At 38.8% G+C, this 15,036-nt stretch overlaps 1 protein-coding gene across 1 annotated transcript; it reads left to right on the top strand.

Moving 5' to 3' along the window:
* The first annotated feature begins 3,040 nt into the window (after nucleotides 1-3,040).
* On the top strand, nucleotides 3,041-14,753 carry LOC150087262 (uncharacterized). Its single transcript, XM_090372426.1, has 2 exons — nucleotides 3,041-4,330; nucleotides 14,700-14,753. The coding sequence occupies exons 1-2, from the start codon at nucleotides 3,041-3,043 to the stop codon at nucleotides 14,751-14,753; spliced, it is 1,344 nt and encodes a 447-aa protein (XP_090228552.1).
* The last annotated feature ends 283 nt before the right edge of the window (nucleotides 14,754-15,036 follow it).

Below are 15,036 nucleotides of genomic sequence, written 5' to 3'. Positions count from 1 at the left end.
GCGTTTTTTCACCAACCTTTCATGGAGTAAAATTAAAATAAAATAAAACAAAACAAATCTTGATAACTATATTTACAATAACCTGTATTTACAAAATTAATATACGTATTACAATATTAAAGTATTAAAACACAAGATTAAAATGCATTAAAATATACTAAGTTAAAAGCGATAAAATCCCGTAGCTTTCAAAGGCTCCAGCCTTCTTCTTCAACAGTACTCTATTATTCAGTACACCTTTAAATATCAGCAGGGTAATGGTAGGCATCACATGTTTCCATTCTCACGTGTTCCGCTCTCTTGCATTGTGGAACCGGAAGTGGCTCGAACGGAAGTCGTACGGAACCGTTCATCCTTTTTTAGGATAATAGTCTCTAAAAGGGGGTGAATCCGTACACCCCTATCCCTATTAATGTTGGTTGTAGAGCTGATCCGCAAACTCTCGAGCCACTTACGGTCCCAGAACCTATGCGCCCGATCGGTGATAGTGGCATCGTCTGGGGAGATCTGGTGCTGCTTCTCCCAAAAATGTTCGGCCACGGCGGACTTGTCATATTCCGCATTTCTTATTGCTTTTTTGTGTTCCCCCAGACGATCTTTGAGACGACGTTTTGTCTCTCCTACATAACATTCCCCACAATCCGGGCATCTAATATTATATACGACCCCACTAGCATCCTCTTTTTGAATGGGGTCCTTAACTTGAGACACAACTGTGCGCAGTCTTCGTCCCGGAAGCTGCACACAGCGTGTCTGATATTTTCTTAATACTCCAGTTATATAATCCGTCAAGCCCGGATAATAGGGAATGTATGCAGTAGATACTGGTATAAAAGATTCATCTCTCCTCTGATTTTCATTAATAAATTTATCTATAATCCTCTGGGGGTAACCACATTTAGTAAGATCCGCCGTGACACGTTCATACTCTGCTTTCCTATCATCGGAGTTACTGCAATGTGATTTCGCTCTATTAATTAGCGTTCTTATCACACTGTTCCTATGATGGCTGGTCAGGGCTGAATTATAATGCGTATATTGCCCTTTACACATCGTTTTTCTAAAGACTTTTGTCTTTAACTGCTGGTCTTCCCTACAGACCAACACATCCAGGAACGGCAGAACTCCTCCATCTTCAACTTCCGATGTAAATTGTATGAATTGGGAGAAGCCATTTAAGATATTCAACACATGATCTTCACTCCCCTTCCGAACAAATGTAAACGTATCATCCACATACCTTTTCCAGGGGCGCATAGGGAGAACACTAGCATTAAATATTCTGGTCTCGAGCTCCTCCATAGCTAGATTTGCTATAATTGCGCTAATGGGGGAGCCCATAGCTGTACCATTAACCTGCTTATATATAATGTTATCAAAAACCATAGTGTTACTTGAGAGGCACAATTCTATACCCTTCCTAATATCTTCTGGATTAAGTTGCGTCCTAGTATTTAGGGTAGTATCCCTCTGTAAAACTATGTTTGCACACCACACTCCATGGTCAATAGGAATACAAGTGAATAACGATTTTACATCAAATGATATCATAATTTCATCCTCTTCTATACGCTGGCTCCTAATAAAGTGCACAAATTCTTTACTATCCTTGATACTATATTCAGAGAGTCCTACTAGTGGAGACAATAGTTTGGCTAGGAAACCCGAAAGTGCATACGTCGGACTACCTATAAATGAGACTATGGGTCTGAGTGGCACGTCTACTTTGTGGATTTTGGGTAAGCCATAAAACCTTGGCATTTGGCTACCTGTAGCATGTAGTGTCCAATATTGTTCTTTAGAAATCTTATTAGATTTAAGCCAACTCTGCAACATTCCGTTCACTTGTCGCTCCAAACTAAGAAGTGGACTCTTCTGGATAACCTTATAGGTTGTCTGATCTTCTAATAAGCTCAACGCTTTATTCTTACATACTTCTTTATTAAGAACCACCGTTGCTTTGCCTTTATCCGCGGGTAAAATTATAATACTATCATCTTGTTTAAGGTTTCTTAGTGCTAGTTTTTGTTTCACATTAAGATTGGAAGGAGCACTCTTAGCTTGACTAAGGATGGCTGCTATTTTCACTCGAGCTTCATTAGCTATATCTACGGGAAGTTTATTTATGGCCCTTTCCACACCCATTGCAATTTCTGCAACGGGTATTCTGGGCGGTACCATGGCAAATTTTGGTCCTAGATTTAGGACCTCCAACTGCTCTTTAGTTAGTTGTTTATTACTCATATTAATTACAAAATCCTTAGTAATATTATCATTATTGCCTCTCACCTTACTTTGTTCTTTAAGCCTGTCAAACTTCCCTATTTGTCTCCGTCTATAGCTATCAGAAATATGCTTTACTTTAGCTGTCACTACACTAATCACACCTGATAGGTGCATCGGTGTCAATATATCCCTTATTCCTTCAAAGCACTGTCTTTTTTCTTTCCTAATATTATGTAAGTCCCTATGTAATGCCACTATCACCGATCGGGCGCATAGGTTCTGGGACCGTAAGTGGTTCGAGAGTTTGCGGATCAGCTCTACAACCAACATTAATAGGGATAGGGGTGTACGGATTCACCCCCTTTTAGAGACTATTATCCTAAAAAAGGATGAACGGTTCCGTACGACTTCCGTTCGAGCCACTTCCGGTTCCACAATGCAAGAGAGCGGAACACGTGAGAATGGAAACATGTGATGCCTACCATTACCCTGCTGATATTTAAAGGTGTACTGAATAATAGAGTACTGCTGAAGAAGAAGGCTGGAGCCTTTGAAAGCTACGGGATTTTATCGCTTTTAACTTAGTATATTTTAATGCATTTTAATCTTGTGTTTTAATACTTTAATACGTATATTAATTTTGTAAATACAGGTTATTGTAAATATAGTTATCAAGATTTGTTTTGTTTTATTTTATTTTAATTTTATTTTACTCCATGAAAGGTTGGTGAAAAAACGATAAGAACGTAATATGAATATACCCAACCTCAGAGGCCTATTTGAGGAGCTATTTCGATGTTACGGCCATCCAATTATGCAGTGCATCAGGGAGTTTCAGAGACATAGTGTCAAGGAGGCTAAACAGGAACAACATTTGAGGTTTGCACACCGATGTAAGACACACAAACTTATACCGCGAGGCTTTCTAACAAAGCTACCTTTTGAGGATGAGCGATTATTTAACGTCGCCAGATGGTATCATAAGAAGATCTTAAATATATGGATTGGAAAATTACATAGGGACTTACATAATATTAGGAAAGAAAAAAGACAGTGCTTTGAAGGAATAAGGGATATATTGACACCGATGCACCTATCAGGTGTGATTAGTGTAGTGACAGCTAAAGTAAAGCATATTTCTGATAGCTATAGACGGAGACAAATAGGGAAGTTTGACAGGCTTAAAGAACAAAGTAAGGTGAGAGGCAATAATGATAATATTACTAAGGATTTTGTAATTAATATGAGTAATAAACAACTAACTAAAGAGCAGTTGGAGGTCCTAAATCTAGGACCAAAATTTGCCATGGTACCGCCCAGAATACCCGTTGCAGAAATTGCAATGGGTGTGGAAAGGGCCATAAATAAACTTCCCGTAGATATAGCTAATGAAGCTCGAGTGAAAATAGCAGCCATCCTTAGTCAAGCTAAGAGTGCTCCTTCCAATCTTAATGTGAAACAAAAACTAGCACTAAGAAACCTTAAACAAGATGATAGTATTATAATTTTACCCGCGGATAAAGGCAAAGCAACGGTGGTTCTTAATAAAGAAGTATGTAAGAATAAAGCGTTGAGCTTATTAGAAGATCAGACAACCTATAAGGTTATCCAGAAGAGTCCACTTCTTAGTTTGGAGCGACAAGTGAACGGAATGTTGCAGAGTTGGCTTAAATCTAATAAGATTTCTAAAGAACAATATTGGACACTACATGCTACAGGTAGCCAAATGCCAAGGTTTTATGGCTTACCCAAAATCCACAAAGTAGACGTGCCACTCAGACCCATAGTCTCATTTATAGGTAGTCCGACGTATGCACTTTCGGGTTTCCTAGCCAAACTATTGTCTCCACTAGTAGGATTCTCTGAATATAGTATCAAGGATAGTAAAGAATTTGTGCACTTTATTAGGAGCCAGCGTATAGAAGAGGATGAAATTATGATATCATTTGATGTAAAATCGTTATTCACTTGTATTCCTATTGACCATGGAGTGTGGTGTGCAAACATAGTTTTACAGAGGGATACTACCCTAAATACTAGGACGCAACTTAATCCAGAAGATATTAGGAAGGGTATAGAATTGTGCCTCTCAAGTAACACTATGGTTTTTGATAACATTATATATAAGCAGGTTAATGGTACAGCTATGGGCTCCCCCATTAGCGCAATTATAGCAAATCTAGCTATGGAGGAGCTCGAGACCAGAATATTTAATGCTAGTGTTCTCCCTATGCGCCCCTGGAAAAGGTATGTGGATGATACGTTTACATTTGTTCGGAAGGGGAGTGAAGATCATGTGTTGAATATCTTAAATGGCTTCTCCCAATTCATACAATTTACATCGGAAGTTGAAGATGGAGGAGTTCTGCCGTTCCTGGATGTGTTGGTCTGTAGGGAAGACCAGCAGTTAAAGACAAAAGTCTTTAGAAAAACGATGTGTAAAGGGCAATATACGCATTATAATTCAGCCCTGACCAGCCATCATAGGAACAGTGTGATAAGAACGCTAATTAATAGAGCGAAATCACATTGCAGTAACTCCGATGATAGGAAAGCAGAGTATGAACGTGTCACGGCGGATCTTACTAAATGTGGTTACCCCCAGAGGATTATAGATAAATTTATTAATGAAAATCAGAGGAGAGATGAATCTTTTATACCAGTATCTACTGCATACATTCCCTATTATCCGGGCTTGACGGATTATATAACTAGAGTATTAAGAAAATATCAGACACGCTGTGTGCAGCTTCCGGGACGAAGACTGCGCACAGTTGTGTCTCAAGTTAAGGACCCCATTCAAAAAGAGGATGCTAGTGGGGTCGTATATAATATTAGATGCCCGGATTGTGGGGAATGTTATGTAGGAGAGACAAAACGTCGTCTCAAAGATCGTCTGGGGGAACACAAAAAAGCAATAAGAAATGCGGAATATGACAAGTCCGCCGTGGCCGAACATTTTTGGGAGAAGCAGCACCAGATCTCCCCAGACGATGCCACTATCACCGATCGGGCGCATAGGTTCTGGGACCGTAAGTGGCTCGAGAGTTTGCGGATCAGCTCTACAACCAACATTAATAGGGATAGGGGTGTACGGATTCACCCCCTTTTAGAGACTATTATCCTAAAAAAGGATGAACGGTTCTGTACGACTTCCGTTCGAGCCACTTCCGGTTCCACAATGCAAGAGAGCGGAACACGTGAGAATGGAAACATGTGATGCCTACCATTACCCTGCTGATATTTAAAGGTGTACTGAATAATAGAGTACTGCTGAAGAAGAAGGCTGGAGCCTTTGAAAGCTACGGGATTTTATCGCTTTTAACTTAGTATATTTTAATGCATTTTAATCTTGTGTTTTAATACTTTAATATTGTAATACGTATATTAATTTTGTAAATACAGGTTATTGTAAATATAGTTATCAAGATTTGTTTTGTTTTATTTTATTTTAATTTTATTTTACTCCATGAAAGGTTGGTGAAAAAAACGCTAAGAACGTAATATGGGCACAACATATAACACTACTCATGACCAACACACTTCTAAATCTCTGGCTCTGACAGGGCACTGTCATCGATACGTAGAACATTCGCGCAGATGGGAGAAATCCCAGGAGCCAGCCCCTGAACATACTTCATACTGGCTTGACGTGTTCCAACAGGTTTGCCTTCGTTTCAGTTTTGTTTTTAACTGTGAATGGGAAGAGTTGACTTGCTGCCAGGCATGGATTGGTCCAACGAATTGGTGTTGTAATTTTTGGAATTATGTGCTGGAGAACCAACTATATGAAACTCCAGACATTAGTGTCACAAAAACAGGAACGAGATGATTAAAGGACACTATCCAACACAGTTTCTCCTTTGGGTTCAAGAAACTCAAAGGTTCAGCTAGGCTTGGCAAGGCAAGAGGTACGTGCACATTGACGAGCGACAGGTATTTCAGGATACCTTCACATTGCTGAGCGAGCAACAAGTTGCGAATTCTGTAAAATTTTGGAACTATTAACAAATCGTATTTACCTATGAAAGAATATTTCTTCTTATTCGCAGTAAACGGAAATTTGTATTTCTTTTGGTCTCTACTTTTCGCACGCAACAGCAAACTTCTAATTTTAAATATGGCTTTTAAAAAAATCGAGCCTATCCAAATTTCATAAAATTGGAGAAATATGCAAACTTATTCGAAAAAAAAAATATATATATACTTATATATATATGACTCCAAGGCTGGCAGAAACAACATTCTGAGATAAAGGATCCTAAACTCATTAGGGATTGTCCCGCTCCACTTTCCAGTATACTAATCCTTGACATTCCAGACACTCGTTTGTTAGGGTGAAAGTATGAATTCATATTGTATTAATAATAATAAAATACAGGATATTATTGCTATCAGAAATAAAAATAAATAGATCGAAAATATATAAAAAAATAAATATTAAGGGGATGAAAAAAACGGTTGTTAAATCAGACAAAACAAGTAAAAGCTTGAAAATTTAACGCAATATACAGTAATATAATCTTATTTATAATATGTACTACAGTATTAAACAAGAAAATTAAGATTTGTAGGCTACCTATGTAGTGAAATTTACAAAACGACACCTAACAAGAGAATTGTTTAATACTTCAGAATAATCTGACAGAACACGCTGTTTCAATGGGAGAACATGTTTTAAAATAGAATTATAGAAGGTGCGCGATAGCAGATAGACCGCGCTTCAAAAAATCGACGTATAAGTTTTAATCCTTGATGAGCATCTTTCACTGAAACTTCTTGTTCAACCACAGCAGGTTCCTTATCTTCATCACTACAAATTTCAGAAGATTCCGTTACATTTGCAATGAGTTCCTCTTCATTTGTGCATATCCTGAAATATTCAATGTCCGCATCCACTTTTGCGTAATCTTTGAAGTTTAAGTTTTCCTGTTAGTTTAGGTGATGACGCACACGCTCAGATATTTATTCCCTATTATCAGACTGTTCTTCGCAATTAATAGAGGAAGAAGCATGCGAAACTTCACACATTATCATCATTCAAGGCTGTAAAATTCAGCTTGTTTAATGCAGTTGATCACTTTTTCATCAACTTTATCCCATGCTGAAACACAAGATGTCGATTTCCATTCGTTTCTAGCGTCGATGTCCATGGCTGCATTTTTGCCACAATTTTTTTGAAAGACAGGTCATGACGAGTCTTGAATTTCTGAAACCATCCATTTAAACTTTAAATTCTTCAATATCCAGTCGATGCGCAAACGATTCAGCCATAGCTTTTTAAAGATTACCATCTATGGCAGGCCCGGGCAAACTATGACCCGCGGGTCGCCGCACATTTTTGTGCGGCCCGCGAGCTTTAATCGTATTTTCGAAAAAAGTTTACTTATTTTATGGCCTTTGCGATGCCTTTTTGAAAAATAAATTTGTATATGTAATACGTTATAGAATTTCTCGACTTGTAAATTGTTTTATCATCTCTCTTTTGTTCAAATTGAGATAGAATATGAAATTGTGCGCGAACCGGAGCGAGCCAACGGGCGCTTTTACAACGGTATAATTTGCTTTGCGATTATAAACTAACCGCGCGAAACTACGGTAACAGACAACTGGTGATGAGGAGAACGGCTTTGCTGCGGTGGCGGAGTAATAGGATAGGACTGCTAACCGGCCGCAGTTCCAATCTTATTATTATTATCTGTTTATTTCTCTTACGAGACACCCATGGACGGCACGTGGCTAGAGGGTGTGGTTACATTATATCAGTATTTACAAGCATATTTACATGAACTTATTTACAAAATTTGGAGATGACAAAACACAGAATATGTGTTAATGGATTAATTGCGAATGGTTGTTAAATGCTAAATATTATTATATAAATTATTAAATTAGTCTTCTTATTATATTTGTACCTGCCGGTACACATTACCAAATATTTCTGTCCTATACATATTGTCTGTACATAGTTTCTCTGCATCTATATTTAAATTATTAAAATAATTCACAGTATTTGCTGGGAAAAATCTCCCCAGAGAGTCCAATTGAGTCAGTTGGCACTTGAGACTTGGTTCTTCTCTGTTTATTCTCGGTCGTGTCATCCGAGGGCGAGTGATCACGTTTCCCACTTTCGGCGCATCTGTTCTCTCCGTTAGTAGCTTTGCCAGAGTTAAGATGTTTCTGGTTGTGATGATATACTTCCAGGGTGTGATGTCCAGATTGGCAGACAAGACTGCTCTTGAGATGGTAAACGGTTTCCCGGCGATCTTGTTTAGCCATCTGAGGAGCCAGTATTCTACTCCTAAGAAGGCCTTGATGTTGTTTTCGGGGGCCGATGACCAGATAGTCGATGCGTACAACGGAATCGGTGTAACGCATTTAAGGATGTATTGGATCATGAGATGAGGGCTTCGGAGACCGGTGAGTTCTTGTCTGGTGCTCCAGAGTGCTGCGTATGTCTTTTTCCTAATGTATTCGAAGTGAGGTATGAAGTTTAATCCTTCATCCCACTTAAAGCCAAGGTCAACATGTGCGGGAGATTTTTGGACTCTGGTATTGTTCACGAAAATCGTAATTTCATTTTTCTTCTTTTTATTGGTGAAGGTCATTTGGGCAGTTTTCTTTTCATTAACTTTCAAGCCAATGTAGTGCAAATATTCTTCTAGTTTCCTGATTGCCTTGTTTGCTTCCTCTGATAGGTGGGGTGCAGTTTCTTGTTCTTTGGAGATTACAAAAAATTTCAAATCGTCAGCATATGTAATAAATTGCTCACAGTTTTGAGCTAAAAATGGGGCTAGTGCTATTGCGAAGAAGGTGGCGGACAATACGCCCCCTTGAGGTACTCCCCTAGAGATACAGTAAGTTGCTGTTTGTTTCCCGTTTATTGCGATAATTTGTCTTTCATGAAGGGTGTTAGTGAGAATGCTTAAAGTGCTTCCTGAAATGAGGAAATACTCCTTGAGGATTACTGTTATAGCTGGAATTGAGACGTTGTCGAAGGCTGCTGCTACATCCAGGAAAACGATGTCCAACTGTTGTTTATTGTTTAAAGCTAGCTGTATTCGGAGTAGAGTCTCCATTAAATTTGTTATAGTCGACCTTCGAGGAAGTACAGAATGTAAGTATTCTGGCCTGTCCCCAAAGCAGTGCTGATTGACGGTGTTGAGGATTGCTTTCTCAAAAACTTTTTGCAGAGAGCATCCGATTGCGATGGGCCTGAAATCTTTACTGGTTTTAGGATTGTTTATTTTTGGAACTGGTTTTACGTAATATCTCTTCCATGTTTTCGGGATAACCCCCTCAGTTAGTATTCTTTGGAAGAGGTGGTGGAGCGGGTCGATTATGTAAGCACTACATATTTTTATCATGAATAGCGGGAACTGGTCCGGCCCGATCGTTGCTTTATTGGGGAGCGAGTTAATAGCTTCCTTTAAGTTTTCCCTGCTGATATTAATTTCACGTAATATGTTTCTAGCTCTAGTTTTGTTAGTGCCAGTGGGATCCGTCAGTTTTTCAATCATTTTCTGCATCTCGCGGATGTTTTCCTCACAATTTTTCTGCTTTTCATTCAAAGGTTTTCCGAATGTGACTTCTGTCCACTCTCTAAACAGCTGGTCCGTCATTTCTTTTTTGTTCTTTTTCTTGCTAATTATTCTCTTTCCTTTATTTAATTGTTCCTTAATAACCTCAATGTATGCTTGTCTTTTCAGTCGAATGAACTTTGCCCTTTCGCATTTATACGTTGTCCGATCAGTCGGGTGTCCAGTTCTTTTCCACTTTCGGTATAGCTTTTGCTTCTTTTTAAACATAACTTTAACTTCTGGAGTGAACCAAGAATTCGCTCTGTGTGAGATCTTTAATATTTTCGCTGCTCCTAGACGGGCGATATTCAAGAGTAACCGCGAAATCTCGTCTGTGGCTTCTTCAGTGGACATCTTATGTAGACTTTGAAAGTTGTATCGCGCTAAGCATTGCAAGATGACCTCTGATTTAATATATTTTGTGGAAAATATCAACTTCGATTCATTACCCTGATGTGTGTCGCAGTTCTGATCGGCAGTCTGTCTTCGAAGAGCAACCTCCATTGAAAGCGCAGAGTGGTCGGAGGAAAACTGTAAGGAGTTGTCTATTAAGTTAACATCTTGCGCGTTAAAATAAATTAAATCCAGGCGTTGTAATCCTCTTGTCGCAGGTGTTGTTAATTGTTTCATTCCGAGTGCTTCTACTGTGGCGTCTAGCTCTGCTTTTGCATCTTTATTCCTCGGTAACGGCATATTCAGATCTCCTAAGATGATTGTCTCAATATTTACGTCTAAGTTTGATACCAGCCAGGTAAAGAACTCATTTCTGATCTCTCTCGTATGTTCTGGTGGCATGTAGATGAGGCAAAGCTGTACCTTGCTGTTCTCACCGGAGAATGTGGCGATAACAGCTTCAAAGTTATCTGAATTAGAGCTTTGTTCTTGCACAATCTGGAAGTCGGTTTTATATATCATCATTACTCCTCCGCCCCTTTTGATCTCTCTCCCTCTACCAATGCACTTGTAGCCTAAATTGTCTACCAGGGCGTCCAGCTGTTTATTATTTTGAAGCCACGTTTCTGTCAGACAGATAAATGAGTGTTCTGCATTTATTAGAAGACTCTGCAAGGTGTGGAGTTTATTGGATATGCTGCGAACATTTTGTAGGAAAATGGAGACTTTTGTATCTTCTTTGAAGACTGGCGAGGTGTTCATTGATTGCTATTGTTTTGCTAGGGTGTTCACTGCACTAGTAGTGGGCCTTGTCGATTGTTCTCTGTATCTTTTAACGAGGGTGCCACTGGGCCATATATTTCTGTTCAGTAGTTCGGCTTCACAATTAATGGGGCAGGAGATAGTGAAGGAGGAGTAGGCAGGGTGTCTAGTTCGTACTTGACGTACCTCAACATCGATACCAATTCCCTCAACACACATTTCTCTGATGACACCAGGAGTAATATTGGGGTTGATTCGCGACACAAATATTTTCCCTCTCGTTTGAACCGAAGTGATGTTGTACTTTTCGGCAAGGCAAGGACGATATCCTGTGGGTAACCTCGGCGAGGAAACAGGGATTTTATGCATAGGATCGCCGTTTGGTCGCGTTGCATCATGTTGCTGATTGGTAAGTAGCGGGTGGCGTTCTCTTTTAGTAGAACTTTGGTCAGCTGATTTTGATGGGAGAGTAACCTTCTGTGCGTAGGTAGGTTGTTTCGGTGCATATAGCTCAATGTTGAAGAAGTGATTCTTATCTATGCAGGGTTGGCTTGCGGGTATCGCAGTGCTAGCGACAGTTGTCTCTGCTCTGTTTTCTGTCCTGCAGTCTGGACTTCTGTTCGGGAAGTTTTTAGTACTTTCCACCATTTCGGGGCGTATCTGTTCTCTGCGGGGGTCAGCTTCGTGCAATACTGTTTTTATTTCGCCTGGGAGGGTAGTCCTGAGACGAGTATCATGCTCTTTCTTTGCTTCTTTAGGATAGGTAGCAGGGCCAGCTCGTAAGTGTTCAGCTGTCTGATTATGTCGTCTGTTAATATGTTGTAGCTGTGTTAGGATGGTGTCTAGTTTCCTATCCATTACTTTCTGACTGGCAATTAGTTTCATGTTTTGTTCTCTTAGTTCGTGATTTTCCTTTTGCATGTCCTGGAGAGTTTTGAAAATGGGGAGAAGGAGTTCTTCTAGTAAGTCTTCCTGCCTCCGTGTGTCGTGGGCTAATTGGTTGTGCTTCGCTTCGTTTTTATCTTCTGTCTGAAATGCAATACAGCTCGCTTCTATAGTGTGGTCTAAAATGTTACAAATATCCTGGGGGTCGTCACTTGTTTTCTTGTGTTCACATTCTTCTGGGCATGTGTCACAGCCTAAGATTTGAGCTAAGGAGTAATTTAGTTTCCCGTTACGCTCCGTTACCGTGTGGTTGCTAGCGGGCTGTGGGGAGGGGTCTTCATTTTCTGAGTCACTAGTGTCCATGATACATTGTGGCGCTTCAGTTGTTTTATTCAGTTGTTCTGTTCTATCATTTTCATTTGTGGACTTACAACTTGTGCAAATAAACTTCTTGCGTCGTTTCTGATTTAAACGCACTATATCCACTTGAGAACAGCAGCTTCCAATTATGATGATCTGTTTTCTCTGACAGTCATCCCGCAGTTAGTTTTTTTGCGTTATCTTCGGTTATCATCTTGGTGCCAGTAGCGATAAAAATAATATTTACGCCCTTTTAAAAATGAATAAAAAACGAAAAATTTAACAAGAGCATCGTGGAACACAAAATATTTTTTCGCTAACATAAATAAGGAGACTATTTGTCTCATCTGCCGGGAGAGTGTCTCAGTGTTGAAAGAGTACAATATTAAAAGACATTTCACTACTAAACATTCAAAATATGGTGCCAATTTAACTCAGGAAGCGAGAAAGAAAACTGCTGATGGATTGATTCAGTTAGTTATTTTGGTTTTTAGGAGCATTAGCAACTAAGGCCATATTGCTCCGGGAATATGCGGTGGTCATTCCCTGACCTTTCCGCATCCTCCGTATTTGGTGGTGACGGGCTCTAATCCCGGTCTAATCAAGAAGCGTGTGCTACGCACTGCTGCTCCTTCCCACCTGGCTACGGAGGCGCCGGATTGATTCAAAGTTGATCTAGACAACAAAATGTGTTTACGCGGCTAACTAAGGAACAAGAAAGTTACTGTAAAGGCAAGTTTTGTTATTTCTCATATAATTGCAAAAAAAGCAACAAGCCTTTTTGGAGGCTATATTAAAGAATGTATGACTGAAGCTTGTGGAATTATATGTCCTGACATTAAACACAAATTTGAGAATATAACTTTATCTCGGCGAACCGTAGTAAGAAGAACTGAATGAGCAATTATTATCAGTATCAGAATCCATAACATGGTACTCGATAGCTCTCGACGAAAGTAACGACCAAAAGAATACCGCGCAGTTATTAATTTTCATACGTGGATGTACCTCTAATTTTGAAATTATTGAAGAGCTTCTTTCAATGGAATCTCTTAAAGACCAAACAAGGGGAGCTGATATATTTGAAAACGTTGAAAAATGCTTAACAAGATATAATTTACAATGGAACAAAATGGTAAGCGTAACACCTGACGGAGCACCAAGTTTGACAGGTAAAAATGTTGGAGCGTTAAAGAAAATTCAGGATAAAATTTGTAAAAATTATCCTGATTATAATTTAATTACAATTCATTGTATTATACATCGACAAGTATTATGTAAAAATGTGTTAAAAGTTGAACATGTCACATCTAGTATTATTAAACTAGTAAATTTAATACGATCGAGGGGCCTGAAATACAGACAATTCGTTAATTTTCTTCAAGATATTGAATCCGTGTACACAGATATTCCTTATCATAGCCAAATTCGATGGCTTAGCTTAGGAAAAGTTCTTCGGCGAGTATGGGATCTTAAAGATGACATTGTTCTATTTTTAAAACTGAAAAATATTATGGACTTTCCCGAATTAACTGATAATAACTGGATTTGTGATTTTGCGTTTACCCTGGACATCGTGACACACTTAAATACTTTCAACACCGTGTTACAAGGGAAAAATTTATACGCCCATGATATGGTAAAAAAAGTTTGAATGGATTTCAATTAAAACTCCAGTTGTTCCTTCGACATTTATTGATTAACAAGGTAGACCACTTTCCAACCATGAAATTGCTGTAGATTCCAGAAAATAAATTTGAAAAATATTGTGAAATTATCAACGTTTTGAATGACGACTTTTCACGAAGATTTGGCGACTTCCGAAAAATTGAGACAAGTTTGGCAATAGTGTGTGACCCATTTTCAATAGAAATTGATAGTGCACCGAGTGAACTACAGCTTCAGATTATAGATCTGCAGTGTGATACCGATTTAAGAGAATTGCACCGTCGTGAGGAAATCTGTAAATTTCACAATACTCTTAATTCGGACAAATTCGACGAACTTAAAGATTTTACCCGGAAAATGTTGGTTATTTTTGGATCAACCTACATATGTGAACAAACATTTTCCATCATGAATCTAAATAAAAATTCTTTACGATAAAGCATCACCAATGAACATTTACAAGCAGTTTTAAGAATCTCAACTATAAAATTAACACCCGAAATTAAAAAAATGTTAAACAGTTCCATTCGTCTCATTAAATTCTTGGTTGTTAGAGAATAATTTTTTTTATGTTATATTTCTTCTTCATGATAACAAATAACATATATCTAAAATTAGTATTTTACGTGCGGTCCGCCTTCTTTTTGAATTCCTATTGTGGCCCTTCACAGCCCAAAAGTTTGCCCAGGCCTGATCTATGGGAACGTTTTCTGCACGCATTATCATTAGCCATTCCAAAAGTATTTTTTCAAGAGCCTTTCGTGCTCGAATTCTACCCGGTGCAGTAAATTTCTGTAAACTTTCAATCTTTTCATGATCTTTCAGAATAGTGAACAGAGTATTCTTAGGGATGCCGAATTGTTTGGATGTCAGCCTTAGATGTTAGCCATGCACATCATTATCTACAGCTTGCAAAATCCTAATTTTATCTGCGATAGCGCAAAATAAGAAATGGGATTAATTATCAGTTAATAGAAATAGGTTGAAGCGCAGTTACGTTTAAAAAAGGGTCTACAGGGGGGAAAAAAATAGGTTGAGAACCACTGAATTAAAAGGAGTTCCTCGAACACGAAATAGTGGAGCTGGTGTGTTTCTTGAAATGTAAATATACAGGTGTGGTACATTGGACTGCGCAACCAGTTGAATCCCAGTGAATGAGATA

The sequence above is a fragment of the Mastigoproctus giganteus genome, chromosome 4 (genome assembly GCF_048544385.1).
Source record: "Mastigoproctus giganteus isolate SK-2022 chromosome 4, ASM4854438v1, whole genome shotgun sequence".
Taxonomy (NCBI): domain Eukaryota; kingdom Metazoa; phylum Arthropoda; class Arachnida; order Uropygi; family Thelyphonidae; genus Mastigoproctus; species Mastigoproctus giganteus.
Note: the sequence above shows the minus strand (reverse complement) of the source record. Positions and strands in the feature narration are given on the sequence as shown.

Bases quoted from the DNA above. Each gene is read 5' to 3' on its own strand.
- LOC150087262 (XM_090372426.1), top strand. From the start codon at position 3,041: ATGCAGTGCATCAGGGAGTTTCAGAGACATAGTGTCAAGGAGGCTAAA. The intron at 4,331-14,699 runs GTTTTTGATAAC...ATGATCTTTCAG, and splicing joins GCCTCTCAAGTAACACTATG to AATAGTGAACAGAGTATTCT.